This window comes from Eurypyga helias, unplaced genomic scaffold (genome assembly GCF_000690775.1).
Source record: "Eurypyga helias isolate BGI_N326 unplaced genomic scaffold, ASM69077v1 scaffold12729, whole genome shotgun sequence".
Taxonomy (NCBI): Eukaryota; Metazoa; Chordata; class Aves; order Eurypygiformes; family Eurypygidae; genus Eurypyga; species Eurypyga helias.
The window spans coordinates 336-20,717 of NW_010272765.1; the positions used below are offsets into that span (position 1 = coordinate 336).

A 20,382-nucleotide genomic window follows, 5' to 3' on the forward strand; every position below is an offset into this window, starting at 1 on the left:
CTGCAGCTTGGGGTCACGGTTACCTCCGAAACGGCGCCCAGCCTCCAGCCTCCGCTCCCGGGCTGCGGGTCCCATCCTGCCCGAGCACCCCACGCCGCGGCGGGGAGGGTCTGGGGGAGCGCGGGGGCATTAAGTATTCCAGAAGAGCAGTGACGCGCGGCCACGTCCCCCCGCCTTTGTCTGCTCCTGACCTTTCCCAGCGCTTTGTGGCTTCTCCGGGCTTTTTTTTTTTTTTAAGGAATTTGCCTAGAAACAGCCTACACTAAAGGAAAAAAAAAACCCCAACCCACAAAAAAAGGGGAAATAATGTAAACAGCTGGTTTAGCAGAAGAAGCAAATCTTTACAAGGACGGATTGTAATCGGCCCCTTTTGGGTTCTTTTTCCTATTTTTTTTTTTTGACTTGTGTGTGAAATCTGGGAAGTTCGGGAGCCATCTGGCTCGGGGAAACACTGACGCAGCGAAAGCCAGCCGGGCTGGGGGTCAGTATTTATATTCCAGCAGCATCTTCGAGGGCTGGCGGGGATGAGAGGCCCTTTGTCACGGGGAGAGCCCGGCCGTGCCGCACAATGGAGCGGAGCCGGCCCCGGCCGCCCGCGCTGAGCCAACCCCGGCTCCAAAAAATGGGGATACAGCCCCAATAGGAGAGGAAGCTTCTACCACAGTCCCCGTACGGGAAAAAAAAACCCATAAGGGTTTTGCTGGGGCACCTGCATGAGCACAAGGAGGAATTGGGCTGCAGGATTGGGGTTAAATCCTGATTTCATGACATCCTGCTCATTGCCTTCAGTGCACGCGTGGTGGATCGGGAGGGATCAGGCCTGGATGGAGGCTTTTATTTATCAGTAAAAGGAGTTTGACCCACTCCTGCCCTACGAGGACACCCTGCGAGGCCGGGAGAGGCTGGCGGCGCCTCCCCCCCCCCGGCTCCTCCTCACCCGCACAGCAGCAGGGTTGAACCCAAGAGGAATCAAATCTGCGTGGAAGGAGACCCAAACTCCTGCCTCACCGTGGTCCGGGACAGCTGCCGCGAGCCCAGCATCCCCATGCTGCACATCTCCCAGGACAAGGATGCTCCGAACTCAAGCCTTTTGCACCGCGGGGATGTGACGGCACCCGTTTGGCGGGTTTGTGCTAAACGCCACGCAGGGAACATGGCTGCCGCCTTCAAAACCGTCAGCTTTGACGGATTTAAGTCTGTTTCCACTCCCACAGCTGAGCCTGGAGGTCACGGACCATCAGGCATCAGCTCCAAACCTCTCCAAGATGGAAGCGTGTCCCCCCAGACTGAGCAAGCATCCAACCTCCCCCTTTCCTGGCAGCTTCCCGTAAACTCAACCTGAAGACCCCCGAGACAACTGCCAGCAAGCACCCAACAGCATCAGGGGTTTGGACGCTCGTTGGCGTAGGAGCAGCTGTTGGCCGCTACGCAGCCGCCGGGAACCAGATGGGAAGAGACGTGGCTCCTAGGAAGGTCTTTGCTTGTATCTAATCCGCCTTCCTTCCAAACACGGTCGCTGCGCCTGTTTGAGGACGTTTTGACGTCATTCTGAAAATCCTCAGGGTTTGAGTTGTGTCTGGGGTAAAGCTCTTCTTATTGGGTCAATGCAGCTGATGCTGAATTTTTGATTCAGGGAAGACACAAGGAGAAGACCTGATTATTTCCAGAGCTCTGACCCAGCAGCACGAAGGATTAATCAGGATTACGGCCAGTGCCGTTTTCATCACGGACCCAAACCCAGCCCAGCTCGGGAACCACTGGGAATCCCTTGCCCTGGTCGGACAGCTGCTCTGTCGGCTTTGATACCAGACCTACTTTCACCTCTCTCGCTGCCGATTTAGGTGGATTTTGCTGTTTTTTTTTCCCATCCGACTACACCAGCTTTGGATTAGCCACGGTGGGCTACACCCAAGCGAAGAAAGGTACCTGGGTGCCCTAATTCCCCTTCGAATCAGCAGTGGCTCGAAGGCTGACGGGCGTCTCGAGGTGCCATGTATCCTCAGCCAGACACATGCAGGTGCTGGATCATGGCAGGCGGCCTGGCGCTCCAGGGAAGAGTTGGGAATTCAACATTACAGCTCCAGCTTGAGCCCATTACATGGTTGGGGATGAGGAAAGCTGCTCAGCTTCCATCTTTTTAATGCTGGTGGCCAGGCAAGGCGATAGGAGCTAGTTCTTCTGTCCAAGAGGAATGAGAGGACAGCTCCGAAGGCGCCGTACCCTGCCGATCGCTTTGGGCACGCAGCAGCCGCGAGGAGAGCCCGGGAGACTTGGCCTTGGCTATGGGATGCCAAAGGTAGGGCAAGAATTTAGAGAAATTCCTGATCCTCAGGCTTTAGCCTACACCAGAGGCTATTTCTCTGCTGATAACTCACGTTCTTCAGCTGGACAGGGTACCTCAAAGCCTCTGCCCAGTGGAAGTTGCTGAGAGAGCTCGAAGGTTGGGTTTTATTTTAATTAGGGTATTACTCACTTCAGTTTCGCTGCCTGGGCATCGCTCAGAAACACGTCAGTGCTGTTGTGCAGTTGCTGGGAGCTGCCTCAACCGCACCCCGGGACAGCCGGCGCACGGACCGCGAGCAGCACCTCTTCCAAAGGAACTCCAGGTTCCTTTGTGTTCCTTGTGTTCTACAACCTGCGGGCTGGAAGGGTCGGGAAAGCGGCTGGGGCTAAGTTTTGGGTGGCACTTGCTACGGAGATGCTGGGTCATCACGTCACCAGGCTTCCCAAACCATCGACTCTCCGCTGAAGGGGATGTTTAAAAGGAAGCGGAACACCACGCTGCCAAGTTGCATCTATGCCCGCGTTTATTTATACTGAACAGCTTTAAAAATACAGAATAAAATAGCTTTATCTACTATTATTCACAACATCTGGTCCAAATATTACATTTTTAAATATTTGTTTAATGAAGCAATGTTAGAAAAAAATATGAAATTAAAAAAAAAACCCAACCAAAACCACCTCCATAAAAGAATTACACATCTCGGAAAAAAAGGCCAAAAAAACCCCCAAAACTCCCCCCAAAACCAACCAAAAACCCTCTTGCTGTTTAACAAAGGAAGTTTTACAGCCAAAGTCAGTCACAAGAAGTGATGGAAAACAAAGAAAATGTATCCCCACTGCCTAAGAACAGTCAATAGTTCGTTACGCCAAGGGTTGTTATAAACAGACAAAGTACAATAATTTGGACTGGCAGCAAGATGATTGACCTGGAAAGATGTCGTAAAGGCCAGAGAGCACACAAGGCAATTCTAAATATACCTCTCCTATCAATATGTACGGATGACAACGCACAGTCACAGTCAAATTAGAACTAGACAGGAATATTTGGGATGGCTCTGAACACGGATCCCCAATACTTAAAAGCAGCCCAGCACGAAGCTGTCTACAGACTCGCGGGCAGAAGCGAAACGTTGGCAAACTCGTGGCCTCCTCCGACACCGCAATGACCTATCGCAGCTACGTGAACGTGAGAGCGTGGAGTACCTGCCATCCCGCGGCCAAACAGGCCGTCCGCCTCCAGAAATACTGAGAAACCTGCACCAAGTGGGACGTTTTCTGCAAAAATGAGTGACCCACCCCCCTCTAAAAATAAAAAAGGAAGGGAAAAAGTCGCTTTGGGTTTAAGGCGGCCACGCAAAAAGAAACACCGTAGGTTGTGCTGGTCTGTGGCACGCGTTTTCTACATCGAGACGCGAGTTACGTTAAGCACAGGCTGGTTTGGCGTGTGAGCATCCGAGGGCTCGCTCGACCCTTTGGAAGCCGGCTGCCTCAAACCAGGTGTGCCTGGCGTGCTGCTTACACCACAAACGCCGCCCGTTCCCCCGCTTTTCACCGCGGGAAGCGACCGGTCGCACTCACTGATGTTCCTTGTGGTATGAATGGTACTGAGGATCTCCGCCCGCAAGCGCCAATTCCGCACCGGGAGTAGCCAGATCTCAGGAGGGAGATGAACAATACAGAAACCCTGCAGTTTTTGGTAGGAACATAAACATGGGTAAATAAAGTATACACAACCACTATAGATTCGTCAATGAAGAAATTCTACCATCACATGACATTGTCATGACAATCATACCACTCCCTCCCAGGAAAACGGCCATCGTTATCCTGAGCGGAAATGTTATTTTTAATATATGGAAATAAAATACTGCAATATTCATGTACAAACCAAGTTGCCATATTTAAAGTCAGTATTAAAAGGCGTAAAGCAAATTCGGGGTTTAAAGTTTGAACGTTCTGAGCGAGGCACCCGATTGAGTTCCTCCGCTAGCGCACTCTAATACGACGTTAATCACTCATAGCTGTCAGCTACGAAACCTGAATTTCTATAGGTGTAATTTGCAAGTATTTGCTGTAGAAAACGTCTTTCAACGCGTTAGCAACAATTAATTTAACCTAAAAAAAAAAAAAATACAACAGAGTATCAATTACAAAAGTCCCAGGTTATTTTGTTTTACATGCGTCGATACCACCTTTGATAGGACAAAATGAGATTTCTACCATGAATATTCGCCCTTCCGTCTTAACGTTGGGTTGAAACGTCTCATCGCCTCTTCCCTCATCTCTCAGGTGTCGTCTTCCCTACCTGGCTTCGTTTCGCTGTTTGAAAGGCAGGCAGTAACACACAGAGGGAAAACACAGTACTCGTTTACAGTCAGATTTCTATATCCAGCCACCCTCACGCAGCGGAGCCTGGACGTAACCGGCACACACGAGGTACTTCAAGGCCTCTCAGAACGGCGAGTCAATCCCCTGCGACACATCTGCTGCTGCTCGTGCTCCCACCACAGCCCTGGACGCAGAAACGCGGATGCGGGGGAAGGATTTAAGGTCCCCATCGCCTGCCGCAACCGCACGAGAGCGGGGTAGCTGGGAGCTGCTTCCCTCACACAGAAGAGCCGTGCCTCTTCCGCTGGCAGCTCTGGGGTGGCTCCAGGCGCATGGGGAAGAGAAAGCGGAGCTTCCCTGCCCACGGCATCCGCGCACAGCTCACCCTCGGCACCAGATGCTCGCTCTGACAGCAACACCCCGGGCGCAGGAGAGCGCTGCCCGCACGTTCACGGTGCTGCCGATGACCACCCTAACCCCTACTAACGCACGGCTCACCCTCGGCACCAGACGCTCGCTCTGACAGCAACACCCTGGGCGCAGCAGAGCGCTGCCCGCACATTCAAGGTGCCGCCGATGACCACCCTAACCCCTACTATGCGTTACAGGCGCCTCGGCACATCTCCTTCGCAAAACCGTGGCTCATTTTTAACGATTCGTGCTCCTAACAGGCTGGAGAGAGCTGTTAATTACACAAAGTTGGTTACAAAACTGACTGCTAACTACAACTACTTAGTGTTGTCAAGGCAACCACGCCGGCTAAACGCTACTGTACGTCTCTCAGCCAACGGAATCGGCACGGGAGGACCCAAAGTGACAAAAAGAACTAAATTCAGGCGTTAGGGAGAGAAATCGGACTTCACCTGTTCGGACAGTCGTTCTTACGCTGCAAGAAAGGAGCGGTGTTCTGCTCTGGGGAGAAGCAAAAAGCATCCTCGAAGTCGCTGCCCTGCGATCCGACGGAAGCATCCTGGCAATTCTCAAGCGGAGGCGACAGGGAACACGCACACCTTTGCTTCAGCAAAAGGCAGGAGAAGACAAATCCTGTTTCTCAGCACCTCGTCTCCTGCCTGCGTTAAGCACTGAAGTTACTAAGAGAATACCTGGGGGGAGAAGTTAGCAAAGCCTGGGGACACGTGGCACTGCCGCGCTCCGTGCCCAGCGGCATCACTGGACTTGACATTTCCGTATTTCCGAGGTGGCATTGTTTTAAATAAAAGGCTTTTGCCTCCCTATCTCAACATCTACAAGATAACTGCCTTTGGCATTTTACACCCTTACAGCCACCGCGCACGGGTGGGTTTTTTTCCTTTTCTACATACACATACGTATTTATATATTTAACTCCCCCATGTCTCCCACGCATCTTTGGTTGCACACAAAGTTGGGAAATTTGGAAGCTTCGTGCCACTGATTAGAGGTCTCCGCACTCAAAACGACCTGCAAGTGGATGTGGAAATCTAACACCTCACTACCTGAAGAGGAAAAACTTAAGAATGGTAAAAATTACTTTGTTTCACAGGCAAACTAACTTTGTCTACTACACAATAACTCTTCCGACCGGCTTTCGCGGTAGTCCGACTGACACCAAGACTGCAAACTACTGAAAGTTCCCTGAAGGAGGAACAAACACATGCTTTGTTATGGAAAAAGCGGTACAAAATAGTTTCTGGAAACAGCCATGGCATGCTGAGAACGATATCAACGGAATCATTCCGACTCTACGCTATTCAGTACTGATCCGTTAAGCTCTTTCCTTGCCCTCCCCACCCCAACCCTTCCATGCTTCAATAACCAACAACAAATTCACCTGGAAGTAGACTCGGAGAAAACAGAGCTCCTGCGCTCCTGTCCAGTGGTCAAACTCTCATAAATATGTCAGTGGATTACAGGATCTACTCTTAGGTTCTTCCAGGAATACAGAACGCAAGCACCGTAAAGCATACTGGCCTTGAAATGACATTACATTTCCCTGATCATCTCCACAGCTTAAAAACGCTTTGGGGCCCACACTGGAGTCTAAAACTAACTTGCAATAGTAAGAACATTAAACATGAAGAAACCTTTTAATTATGAAGGCATGATGAGCATGAACACCCACGTAACATCAGAGCTGAGACTATTCCAGGAAAAAAAAAAAAAAAAAGATCTGGATGGTGCCCTGTTTGGACCCAATACCCGTTAAACCAGCCGGTGGACGAGGACATCAAATGTAGTGTCTCTGCCATTCAAACCCACCGCCCCAGCGGGAAGGGGCTTTCGCAGACGCCCCACGAAGAGAGAAGAGATGCGATGTAACCCGTTTGGTTGGCTCTCGATATCCGATCGCCAAACCCAGCGGGTGCCAGGCGCGCTTGCCCGCAGGGAAAGCTGCGTGCGCGGACGTGAACGGCCCAGAAGTGCCCAACCAACCCCCAGCTTGGTTCGGGAAACGTGCACCGTTCAGGCACTGCGCTGTACAACCCGCTACCGGGTCCCGTCCGGAGGGCAGACAATCCCCGTCCCTCCGCTCACGCTACACGTGTCCCTTGACGGAAAACCTGGAGAGTAACGAGGCGGTCAAACGCCAAGTAGAAAAAGCACACGTTCACCAACGTGAAGGGACACGAAACGGGTGGTTCCTCCCACAGCACTAAGCTTTCAGAAGACAGTTGGCGCTTATGCCAGCAAAGTTACTGCAGAAACTTTCCGTCTTAACACGGGACATCCGACCGGGCCCTCGGTAACTCGGATAAATGCCCTCACAATCTGCCAGTACGGACTGAGTCTGCTTTACAGGGGGCTGAAAACATGGAATGTGCAGATCAGTGAGTAGAAAACAACATATATGGGATTTGACATGACTAGAAGTAAGCATTTTTTCCCCCCAGCCCTTCTCCCATGAGCCAAATTTTCCGGCGTGACTACCACGGCCAGCAACGAACGCATCCAACACGCCAGCGTCAACGCCTTAACTACCATCACCCTAAAGCGTAACGGTTTTCCACGGCACCTACGTACTTCCGGAACCTACACCCCGGTTGAACACGGACAGACCCGGCCCCTACAGCCGCGGGGGATCAGCGAGAGGAGCGTGCGCAGGTTTGACCCAGAGACACTAGATCTGGCCACCACCACCCACAACAGCAAAGCTTGGTTTGGTGTTTTTTTTTTTTTTTTTTTTTGGTAAAAATCCGTCTCAGCTCTGGTACCAGAATTTAAATGCAGATATACAAAACATATATTTTAATGCTTCTTAATCAGCAAGAAACTGCAAATACATCTTTTACTACAACTAGATAATAGAATTTCAACTAAGGCTATACTGTAGCTTCCGAGTCTTCGTCTGAACTCCTGCAGTTACTGCTTTTCCTGAAGCCTTTCCACGTGTAGCCCAGGAAGGTGGGGCTGATGGGCAGGAAGCTGAAACACCTGTATTTTTTAATAAAGTTCATGCCAAAAGGCAAATCGTATGTTTCCATGCCATCCAGTGACTTGCTTCCTTTACCAACGCCTTTCTTCCACTTCCGTATTCCCCTTTCTTCAGGGCTTCCTAGAGGAAAAAATAAAAGGAATTAAATATACCGCTGAATATCCTTCTATAAACACGCTCAGAGGTGAAGAGAAGAAAGAAAACCCCAAGGGTCAGACACCATGTTCAGGAAAAATCTTCTAGACCGTTCAAAGAGGCAGGAAGAGGGGGAAAAAGGGTTTCTTGGAAATGGCCATTATCTGCTTTATTTTGTAACTGCAAGCGGAGGGAAATTTTTGCTCTGAAATGAATGGAAGCAGGTTTGGATCTCTCAAAATTCACACTGGCTCCTGAAGGTTTGATTTTTATCAGCTAGCTTATACGCTTAATAGGCTGGAGACCTTAACCTGAGGCCGATTCAAAGCGTTCCCAGGGAAACTGAGGCACGCAGGTGTTCAGCCGCCTGCTGCCGGTGTTCAAGAAGCCACCAGCAGATGCAGTAATCTTTTCCTCATCTCCTGCCTCCGCGCAACGCTGCGCTATTGCCGTCGTTATTTCGGATAAAACGACAAATTCTCACGCTGACCTGGGATGGTGTTATCCAAAATAAATGCCACGCAGCCACCGACAAACATGGCTGTCGTGAGGAGAACGTTCAACACTTGATCAATGCCCGCTATTCCTGGAACAGGAAAAAAACATAATTAGAATGTGAATTTTTATAGTACATATACAAATCCAACCGCTTTACGGGGCAACTGGGAAAACTTGCTAGAGTTCACGGAGGGATTTGCTCAAATAGGACTCTTAAACCCCATGGGAACAGATGTGGAAGAATTCTAAAGGAATTTAGTCCACCACGGGGCCCCCTTCTTTCCCAAAACACAACTCCAGGAACTTTCAGTTGCTTACAAAGACCTCATGAAATGCCTTTTCAGTTTCTCCTGCAGACACCACTGCTTAATTTAAACCAAACAGAAAACTACAAAATGGAAAGGGAGGAATGTTCATAATGTACAGTCATATGGACTGAAAGAATTCCTTTTATAAACCTTCACTTTTTAAAAGGGCAAGACTTCCTAGCACCAATTCAGGGAACAACATCGTATTAATGTATCATCACCTAAGTCCACTTATCTGCTTTTCTGAACAACTTGAAGTAGGCTGGATATGCTCTTAAATCTGGTTCTGAAGCAACAGCTGTACGTTAGTTAATTTTTCCTTTTAAAAAACCAGTAAAAACCCCAATCAAGTACTCCTGTCAAGAGCCTTCCTTTCCTGTTCCTATGACCAACACTGAGAAGACAGTATTAAAATAGAAAACCTCCATGAATTCACCAAACTTGTAATTTGGCTAACAGTCTGAAACTCAATTCATTAAAATTCAGCTTCAGAACACGTCCGCAGTGACAAAAAATTTCAGAACCAAACCAATTCCTAGCTTCCAAGCTCTACCTTGGCACTTCCCCTTGTTCTTGTAAAACCATTTACAACTCAGACTCACCCTTTCAGTCTTTCTCCCAGTCCAACCGGCAACCGCCTCCTTCCATCGCTCTACGATAGCACTCAAAGAAAGCGGGACCACTTCAGACGCATCCCACCGAGACATCCCGTTCACATCTCTATCGATGCTCCTCTGAACACCCTAGCTTCTCACCCATAGCTCTTATTCTCTCCAAAACACTTGGGTTTTTCTCTTACCTACCCTTCGCCTTGCTCTGTACTTGTACATCTCCCACACGTGCGTACATGGCAAAAGTACGCTTCCTGTACATGAGCAGAAACACCCACCTGTGACCAGTGGATTCTGTTTGAGATAGCTTGGAAGGACGAGTCCAAAGAAAATGGAAAAGCCAAGTACAAACAGGTTACGAGAAGAATTTAGATCGATGAACTGGAGATTGGACAGACCCACGGCTGTTATCATCCCTAAAAAGAAATAAAACCACTTTTATACAGTACTTTTATTTAAAAACACACACGTAGAGACAACACTAGAACAAAAAGAGAGCCACAGAGTACACAAAGAGGAGTGAGATACGATACCGAAGAGCGTGCAGAAGAGGGCCCCAAGCACGGGGTCGGGCAGCGACGCAAAGAGAGCACTGAACTTGCCGACCATCCCCAGCAAGAGCATGAAGGCTGCCCCGTACTGAATAACCCTGCGGCTTCCGACCTGCGGAACAAAACGGAAAGGACACTGGAAAAAATTTGCACTTGCTCCGCTTCATGCCTTGCATTTTATTTTATCCTTCTCTTCCACATTTAAAACTTCTTTTCAAGCTTCCATGTGTGTTTTTGTGGTGTTACAACAGCTCTGGGCAGGATAACCACGAGATGTGGTGCAGCCTGGTGTACAGAAACAAACAGACCATAACTAGGAGAGATGGCAAACAGATCAACTGGGATGCAAATGGAAAAAACCATAAAATCCACGTGTTTCATACAAAAATAAACATATTCATTACCTACCACGCAGCTGCCCTGAAGCAGATGCAGGCTTTTTAGACAGAGACTATCACCTGATTTTGTAACATCCCTCCGAAACCAGAACTGAATTCACCTCACAGGCAAATCACGGCCGTGCTAAGGCTGTGAAACCAAGGGCCTGCACACTTCCTTCCCAGTTTTATTTTAAGTATTCAAGCTGCGGGCAGTATTTCTCTGGCACTAGGTTGTACTGGTAGTTGATAAACCCAAATGGTCAACATTTTAATAGTGTTATACTTGCATAAGAGGTGTCCCAGGGACAGAAAAAACCACCCCGTAATGCTGGTAGGGTGGTTTCCAGCAAAGCTCCTGTTACAGAGTATTAATATCTACTTCTCTTTGAGGCTTAAGTTGTCAGTCATGTGTGGCTGAGCTAAATGAGTGAAATGAGAGGGGAAAAAAAAAGATACAGTAGGCATGTTACGGGTAAAAGTACTTCTTTCGCCCATATTCTTCACTGCTTAGCTGTCAGGTGAGACGTGCTCACCGACAGACAGAAGCTGGACCAGTAAATTCGGGTGTTCACTAGGATGACAACAGAAGTTAGCTTGCACCCCTCTGGTTTTTATGGAGTTGTTCATTTCCTTATGACCAGCAGTATCTTGCTCTAAAATTATCTTCCTGCATGGAAGAGGCAGATTCTTCAAAAAACACGCACGACAGCGACACTGATTTATGCAAATGCTCAAGCCTACAAGGCAAACAAATTAAGCTCCTTTGAAAGGTACCGAGTGCATCCTGGTCAGCATTTAGCTCCAACGGTATCTTTATTCCCAGGCACTCGTACACACACTTAATGTGATTATTTTGGAGTGCACAATACGGTACCTAGTACATTAGTGGAGCATCCATTTCACCCCAACATTATGGCATAAGCTGCCTATCCTTTTGCCCCAGCTAATCAGACATAATTGGTTCTCCTCTCATCAAACAGAACTCGCCCACAGCCTAGCTCAAAGACTTTCCAGTATTTACATCCAGCTGAAGCCTCCAGATTTAAATTCCAAGCGTAATCATACACTGATTTCAAGGGAGGCAAATGCACTGGTGTAACAGGATCAGCAGGACTACGTGGTCTTTGCTCGTGAGCACTAAAGATTCCCTCTCCCAAATAAAGAGCAGCGTAGCTACACGCCAAAAATCTACTTTGATATAAATTGAAGCTGAAAAACGATGAGGTTTTTAGGAATGAGTATGCAGACAGGAAAACAAGACAAAACACTGGAGCACAGCCATCCAGCTGTGCCATTCTGGATAAGGCACATTCACTCTTCCATCACGCGCTCTGAACGGCCCTAACTGCTCTTAGCTCCGTTCTCTGCAACGGCTGCCAGTTTAACATCCCATTTTCCCTGTTCCAAAGCAAAACATACATTCATGTCTGTGGACCGTTAATAAAAAAGTGCTGTTAATTCATATCAACTCCTAGGAAGTAACATCAGGAAGGGAGCAGAACAGAATAAAGCCTTTCTTTAAGGATTCTTCTGGGAAATTTCCATCAGCAACTCAATGGAGGACTTATACTGACAGCAGATGGTGCTGTGAGTATTCATATTCCACCCCAAACCCGAACAGAATCATCCTTTGTGCAGAAAAAAAATGGCTGAAGGCAAATTCATCATCTACACTGGTTTAAGTCAGAGGGATGAGTTACTGCAAGTGCAGGGCATACATCTTCTGTTTGTACGCATGAAGGAGATTTACAGCTTCCAAGCAAAATACGCAGCAAGGTTTACAACATAAATTACTCCTGCCCGTTTTATTGGTGTTTGTTAACAAGGTTAAACTCACAGTATCAAGCAAATCTATCTGCAGGGCAAGGTCTCCCAGTTCAGCACGGCATTCACGCACCCATCCAGTTCCGCACGGGAACAAAGCAATTCCTCAAGTGCTTATATGTTTTGCTGAGTAACACCCCAAAAAATCTGTAATCCCCTAAGCATGCCCAGGGCCTTAAAAACCTATCGTGATGGAAAGAAATATTTAGGGTACGTTCAACTTTGAAGTCAACCTGGATGGCAGCTCCTGTTCTGGCTGGGTCAGCGCAGTGTCCTAGTACAGACGTAAAGACCCAAGGACCTCACGTTGTGTTTCACGGTGTGGTCAAGTGAGACATGAAAAACTGTCAGTTCTAGCGATGCTTTCAGAGCCAAGACACCCAAAGGAGTCTCAGTTTCTATGCAGTTTATGGTGTTCATGCCTCAACTCAAACCACCCTGAAGCCCTGGGAATGCTGCCTTGGTTTTCAAAGAGACGGCTTATTTAGCATCATCTGCTTTATGCAGGTTTTCTAATTGTCCTTTACTCTGAATAAAAATGACATTTTTGGCGTTCTTATCTAGAATGCACTCCCACTGGACAACAGCAGGTACAGACAAGTGTGAATTCAGACTGCTGTGTACAGTTTGTCTGCACCAAGTGCTAAGTATGATGTCTTGGAAGAAGATCATGCTGTGCAACACGACAACGGCGTAAGCCATTGGAGATAAAAAACCCAAGTGACTAAGGAGATAAAAAAAAACCCCAAGGAGATAAAAACCCCAAGTGACTAAGTAATCAAGGTAAAGCACCTACCTTTGTGATGCCCAGGACACCAATGTTAGGGCTGGAAGAAGTGGAACCGTTCCCTGTCCCGAAAACTCCATCCAGAACACAGGAGAGACCCTCAATAAAAATCCCTCTGTAGACCACAAACAGAGTCACCTTGGATGAGCGCAGGCTCACGTCAGAGACTGCACGCTACGCGGCTGCCTGGTAAGGCATCTGTCCCACATGAACTATTCTTTTATCCCACATTATTATTATCCCACATTTCAAGCTCCAAGACACCTGGAAAACCAAGTCGAGTTATGTTTTCTGCGTCTTAGATATCTACTAATTTCACTAATGTGAAATTACAACATAATTCAAGTCAAACTCCGAGCTGCTCTTTAGAGCTGCCTTTCAGGTACATTCCACAGGCTACCCTGATTCCGGAATTGATTTAGGGTTCTGTCCCCATGGAAACTGCACTGTCAACTTCCACAGACTCCAGGAGGAGCAGGACTAGGTCTCCAGTGCTACAATTGCCACAGAATAATTTGACATGACAGTTGCATCTTATATTTCAGCTCCTTGGCCCTTGTGTTTGACCCAACCGTAACACTTCGTCTCACAACACATTCCTGTCTTGTCCCAAGGAGGAGGGGGGATAAAAAGGGGAATAAAAAAAAAGGTAAAAAAAAAAGGGGGAATAAAAAAGGTAGCTTAAGACACTGAAAAGCGTTTGTTTCTTTGACATACCTGTTTATTGCATGAATAGGTGGAGGAGGAGCGCAGGACAGCCTGGCACAGGCGTAGTAATCTCCGATCGATTCAATAATGCTAGCAACGACTGCGCTAAGCATTCCTATTACTCCAGCGGCTGAAATTGTTGGCAGTCCCCACTGAACTGTGAAGAAAAGAAAACTGAAATCTCTCGTGCCACAGAAAACAATTTAGATATCAAAACATACAGCAATTTATTCATCTTTAATGGAATCAACAAATTCCCTTCACAGTAAGAGAGTCTGGCAAGTTCAAGTAGATGAAAGGAGCAAACCGCCTAACCGACAGCTTTGATCACGCTTGGAAAAAACCCAAAAGACCCTGAACCCCACCAAAAAAATTCCTCCTGTTCAGAAGGAAGGAATTTGAACTACTGCTTGTGAAAACCCCATTCTGATTGGCGAGGCGAACGCCACTTAATTATTATTGCTCTGAAAACTCAGTCTTTGGTTACAAGTTTAGTCTACCAAAGAGAATAGCCAACAGCGAGCTATGATCATCGCCCTTTCCAACTCCAGATTTTTATAGAAAAGAAAATAAGATTAATTTAAGCCTGCAGAAAAAGCTTGGCAGGTTTTCCACAGCAATTGCCTTGACGCTTTTATCTCTTTGAAATAGATGAGCCTCTTGCAACAAAAGGAACTTTCACAAATGTGAACGAACAAGGCTTCACAAATAAGAAAGGTCTAATCAGGGTGGAGAAGCTTTCCGCCTATTCTTTCCCAAAAACTCCTATTATGCATCTTGCAAGTGCTGCTGTAGAAGTGGTTTCTTTTAAGAACTAATCAGAACCAAAGCATATGGCAAACCACAAGGAAGCTCCTCATTACAACGTGCCAGTATTCCTAATCATTTCTATCTTTCTAGTCTAGTAGAGTATTATTCAGTTGATTAATAGAATAATTATTGACTTCCCATTAATTTCTGATCAGCACAAGGGTGAACCAGTTGTGCAACTCTCTCTCATGCCTTTAACAGTTTTAAACTTTGAGGTGGCCAGCAGAGGAACACAAACATTCACGATGTCGTGTGAAGAATTTTGCGTTCTCCTGTAAATACTTTTGTGTCCTTCGATAAGCATCGACCGGCATTCTCTGGCTTGCCCGTCCCCCTGATTCCAGTGCCAAGTCAGGACAATTTTGTGTAGCTGTTAATAGCTGTGCTAATTCAAAAACGGGCGTGTTTGTGGCAGGGAAGTGGATTAAGCTGGAAAAAGCTCCACACATTACTGATTCTTTAGAATGACGAGAATCCATGACTTGAGTACCTCTAAGGAGTCGTAACAACCCATCCTTGTTACTGGATAAGACTAACAGCAGCTGACCAAAAAAGTACAAATGAATCAACCATTCCCTGCAAATCCACGTTACACAGACTCACACTATGTTTCCACAAGTCACGAGTTACCTAGATAAACCCTGCAAGTGCTTTCTACAGACTCAAGTTTCGGAGACTCAGTTGTTCTCGGGTGAGACCTTAAGGTATCTAATTAAGAGGAAAACAAGAAAAGACCCATCATCCCACCTGCGATGTCTTTGGGTCAGTGCATGCTGAAGTACATCAGAATACAGAGCTGAGGGAAAAAGTAGCAGCGCTCCTGAAGAGAACAGAAATGATACCCACGGGCATATTATTAGCAAAAGAGACCTTAAATCAGACACACTTACAAGGATAAGGAACCTTGAACCACGGAGCTACCAAGAGCACTCCTCGCCGTGCGTCTGTGCGAGCGTAGAAGCCGTACTTCGAACTGTCAGGGGGAAAGACGTCGGTCACAGTGAAGATGAAGCAAAGCAACCATGACACCAAAATAGCTAAGATGATCTGCGAAAGAGGAGAAAAAAGAGCCGTTTAAGATACACTCTCATTCATCAACAGCAGCTCCTGCACAGCCTGTTATACACGTATCTGAGTGTGTGCTTAGGCCTGAACAAGCAGCAAATCCTGTAATAGACCTGTTAGGTGTTTCCCGCCGGCCCCTAACGAAGGCGCTGTTACAAAAGCCTTAGAATTAGAGCAAACTGACCCCCTAACCCATGGGAAAGTCTCCAAATGGGCACTTAAACACACCACTGGGTCAGTCTCAACTTTACCTGAGAAATACAAAGAAGGCTTTCACGTGGCAGAAGGGAGTGTTGCTTTCCTAGGACCAGGAGATAATGAGCTCACCATCCCTTTCTGGAGGGCTCAGTTTAGGCTTTCACCGCATGCATAAACATAACCTGCTTCCCTACCTATCTTCATCACCCTGACAACTCTTCATAAGAGATGGACACCAGAATGGGATCTGGTAAAACGACAAGGACACTGTTTCCTCCGGTGAACGAGCCATTTCCTTAGGTTTCCCATAAGCCCACCTAAGCTTTTATCTCACCTTTGCCATCTATTGTAGTATTACGAAGAATCAAAACCGAGGGAAAAAACACCCAAAACACAAATTAGGGATTTTTTTTGCCAACTGAAGAACGAGTTCAATTACTTACGGGGAACATCTTGAAAAGTTGCAGCCTGTACGCTGTCCATCCTTTCTTGGATTTGTAAATGGGTAAGGGAAATTTGACATTTCTGGCATACTGAGAAAACAACAATACTAGGAAAATAGTCCTGAGAAAAAGCAGGAGGAGGAGGGTGGGACAAGAGAGACATGTCGTTAGCACCAATATGTCAAAAATCCTTCTCAGCACAAACCTGTTCAGGCTCTTCAGACACAAAATCTAAGGGTACCTTTTAAATTTAGCACAAGGCATCGTAAATATATTATTATTCCACGAAAGCCAAAACAATGTAGTTTGTATCCACGAGTGCTGCAACAACAGCCAGCAGGTAAATGAAACCAGGTAAATGAATAAAGAGCTTCTGAACTAAGCAGACACCAGTGAAGAGCTACGCTGCACTGCTTCCTTCTTTTCTCAAACTCGATCTGGGTGTGCAGGTCTGCTCTGCATAGGAAGCATCTTTACTTCTAGCAAATGGGAAGAAACAGGAAAACTAGAGACCAGTACACAGTAATTTTTACATTTCAAAATGTGCATAAAACTCCAATGCACTTGAAAAACTGTCAAAGGAAATTCCTGCTTCAATTCTTAACAACCCCACAATTTTTTTGCATATGCCCCTTTCACTAAAAAGCTGTAAATCAAGCAGAATAGAGCTCCCCCACCCAAGATTTCATTTGACTGCAGTTTGCCAGTAACGCAGTTCATTACAGTTTTTAGATGCCTCAAGTGTTATGTCTCATCAAAACTGCCGGGCTCCTCTCTACATTCAACTCTACAGCTAAAAGAGGTGTTCACTGCCATGACACATACAAAGCCAGGGCGGGTTGCTCACTTCTGAAATAGCCCAAACCAGTTTTGCTACCAAAAGGCTGCACAAAGAGTCAAGCTGTCTGAAGAAGCAAAGCTTTTCTGCAATTTGAGATTATGGTTTTATCAGCTGACTTAAAATAACCCCCGAAAGGCAGATTTTAAGCTTCCCTCCCTTTTCTGTCCAAGATCAGTTTCAGACTGTAAGAAACAAAACAGAGCTTTATTCTTCCTCAATCTGCAGGAACAAAGAGCTCTGCACTAGAAGGGTGTCATTTATAGCCTTTACCCCGACTAGAGTCAAATGATAAAGGCACCTTTTCCTTGCATTCAGGAACCATTCTGGCATCTCTCCCAAAGGCCATTATGAAAGACAGGCTCCACTCCCTAACAGCAGCTATCCTGCCCTGCTAGCCCTGCGGCCAGGGGCTTTTCAGCCGATTTATTTAGTGCAGAGTTGCAAATAACGTCGAGGAAGATACATGCATTGCATGGCATGAGAGAGGCAAGACAGAAAGATGAACAAAACCCCTTAACCCAATTCACTGAAAGCATCAGAATGAGTTTCCCAGTTAGCTTCTCCTCAAAGCAGGCAGAATATTATATTTGCTACATGGCAGGGGGCTCACTGACATTCTGTAAAACATTACCAGATCTTTGAACACCTAAACACACACTTTTGTTCACCAGATGTACAGGCAGAGTCAAATTCAGGAATAATTTCCCTTTTTACAGATCACGAGGCAACGTGTTTTAAGGATTAAATTCTTTCAGCCTGGCACCTGCACAACAAGTGAGGTCAGAAAACTGTTTTGGGAAACTGGAAATCCTGTCAAATCGCATCTGCAGCTGCTGGAGGAGAACAGCTCTTCCACAGGTGTTACTCTGCTGGGCTAGAGAGCAAGGCAGTATTTTTATCTCATCAGGGCAGCCAAGACAATTCCAAGTGCCACATCTTGTTACTTCTGAACGGCTCTAGGTGGCTATGGAGTTATTGTCAACAATCTAGTGCACATTTGTGCGTGGCAGAGGCCAGAAATGCTTATTGACTGGGTAATATTTAAAACCTGTTCCTAAATAGATCTTTTTTTTTTTTTTCCATCTGCAAAATGTCAACTTTAATTACACGTTTCCATGTCCCATTCACCAAAGGTCTGCTTGATTGATTTAACATTAGTCTCAACTTGCATAAAATTTGTTTTACAGGAAAATAAAACATTCCTTTGGGTCAGCTGCTTAACATAATAGAATTACAAAAATATTCATGATGCTAACATCCAAGATAAAAGAGAATTAAATAGCCCTTTTAATCATGAGCTGCACTTACAGAATGCTTTACATGTTCAAAGTACTGGGCAAACAGATTAGTCAGATCAGAATCTGATCTCATCAAGTTGTTCCTTCCCCTCCCAGGGCCAGCACAAAGTTGGTCGCTGTACACTGAATACAGCAACTGCTTTGGCTAATTTTTCTCTCCCTAAACTGTGGTTTCCATCCTTATGTGGCTGGTTATCCACAGCATCTCACAGGAAGCTTCTGTCTTCTCTCTGTTTTCCTCAGGTACTTCCTTTCATACCACTAACCTCGATTTTTTAATTTCCCTGACATCTTTACCTCCAGAATCACACACATCACGTCCTGAAATTCATTCTAAAAGCCATTTTGTTTACTACATAGGAATCTGTCGACTTATGCCTCATGGGCTGATGGCACTCATGGAAATGCGCACGCTCCCTGTCGTCACACAGACCCGGCTACAGGTAAGCAAACCAGTAATGATGACAAATGGGCCACTACTACTAGTGGTACTTGCTCGCTTTTGCAGAGTAAGAAAACGTACATGATAGCATCATAAAAATAGAAATGGAAGTTGTTCACTAATCTCTCTGGTGTTTGGCTAAAGCATTTTTTCCATAGCACTGAATTCAACCCAGCCAGTGGCCCCCAGGCTCACTACTGCGTTATAAAGTTCTCTGTTCTCCACACCTCACTGTCAGCCATTGTCCTGTCCTTCCTCCTCGTCTGGAGCTGCTGCTGTCCTCACTCCCGGTTTGCCAGCTGACCCTATCCAGACCCACTCACACTCCTGCCCACGGTGTTTCTCCATGCTGGGAGCACTGCAATGCTACCTCTGCCAGCCAAGCAGACTCCAGCTTTTCCCTGGCACTCCAAAATTCCTGCATGATGACTTACCGACCGGAACCCCCTGGCCTAAGCCAAGAACACCGAGGAGTACTTACAACATAGCGATACCCCAGTGTTTGCCTGCTCTTTCTCCAGCAGCTTGGAAACCAGAGAGGCCGATGAGAGCAACGGTTGGCGTGATGGTCAGAGGTCCAATGTATCGCAACAGGGCGCCGGGAAGGCCAAGCAAACCGATCACCACTTCTATCAAGGAGGACATGATAATAGCACCTTGGATCTGAACACACAAGAACGGGAAAGAGACTGTTCAGTCGCATCTTGAAAGCAAACCCAAAACATTTCTTTTTCTGCTCTGGATTACAAACTGCAGTTAAAAGAATTCAGTGACACAGAAGAACTCAGCAAATTTTTCGTCATAAAACAGCTCATTATGTTTAAGTGACTTATTGCTTAAGCATAACACTTATGGTTTTCTCCACAAAACTATTACACAACAGACCAGTGGGCCAGTCTGGTAGTTGTGTGGATAGCACATCACACTGTCAGACAGCAGACCTGGGTTCCAGGCTAACCTTTAAGCTCTCAGATCGAACCGGCAAGGGTTGGTGGCGCCACGGAGGTGATGCTCCTAGCTCCTAGGGGCAGAGTGTGTGCTGCATTGTTCACAAGTGCTCCTTAGAAGCTGGTATAGAGCAGCGTTGTGGTCTCAGGAGACTGTCAGCCCTCTTGGCTGCAGGGCTCTTGGCAGGATGTAGCTATGGTTTGAACATGGGGAAGAGAGAGGGGTTGTTTTTAATTAAGAAAAAGTTTGCAGCCCAAAGCAACGGGATGGGAGATAAATTCCATGACACACGCCTTAATTTGGACTATGCTATCTACTGCCCTAGTGTGATGCCTGGGCACAACCCTCATCCTGGGCTCTGCAGAGCACGTCGAAGTTCAGACTGCAGTGCTGCGAGTGGAGAAGGAGTTGGATATATTTCAGCAAGTCTCTTGGGAGAATCAATGTCTTATCAGAATAAGACACCTTGGGATGAACCAGATTTGCTAACTGCGTATTCACCTTCCACA

The 20,382-nt window shown here is 46.7% G+C and overlaps 1 protein-coding gene across 1 annotated transcript in view; it reads right to left on the reverse strand.

The window, feature by feature from the left end:
• Nucleotides 1-7,785: 7,785 nt before the first annotated feature.
• The window catches only part of SLC23A2 (solute carrier family 23 (ascorbic acid transporter), member 2), a 28,328-nt gene continuing 15,731 nt past the window's right edge, over nt 7,786-20,382 (reverse strand). Inside the window, exons 7-15 of the mRNA XM_010159242.1 lie at nt 19,407-19,588; nt 16,345-16,465; nt 15,529-15,685; nt 13,838-13,985; nt 13,130-13,235; nt 10,112-10,241; nt 9,857-9,994; nt 8,652-8,747; nt 7,786-8,146 (exon numbers count right to left, since the gene is read on the reverse strand). Of these exons, the coding sequence (XP_010157544.1) occupies nt 7,914-8,146; nt 8,652-8,747; nt 9,857-9,994; nt 10,112-10,241; nt 13,130-13,235; nt 13,838-13,985; nt 15,529-15,685; nt 16,345-16,465; nt 19,407-19,588 (1,311 nt within the window). The 3' untranslated portion in view covers nt 7,786-7,913. The remainder of the gene's footprint in view (nt 8,147-8,651; nt 8,748-9,856; nt 9,995-10,111; nt 10,242-13,129; nt 13,236-13,837; nt 13,986-15,528; nt 15,686-16,344; nt 16,466-19,406; nt 19,589-20,382) is intronic.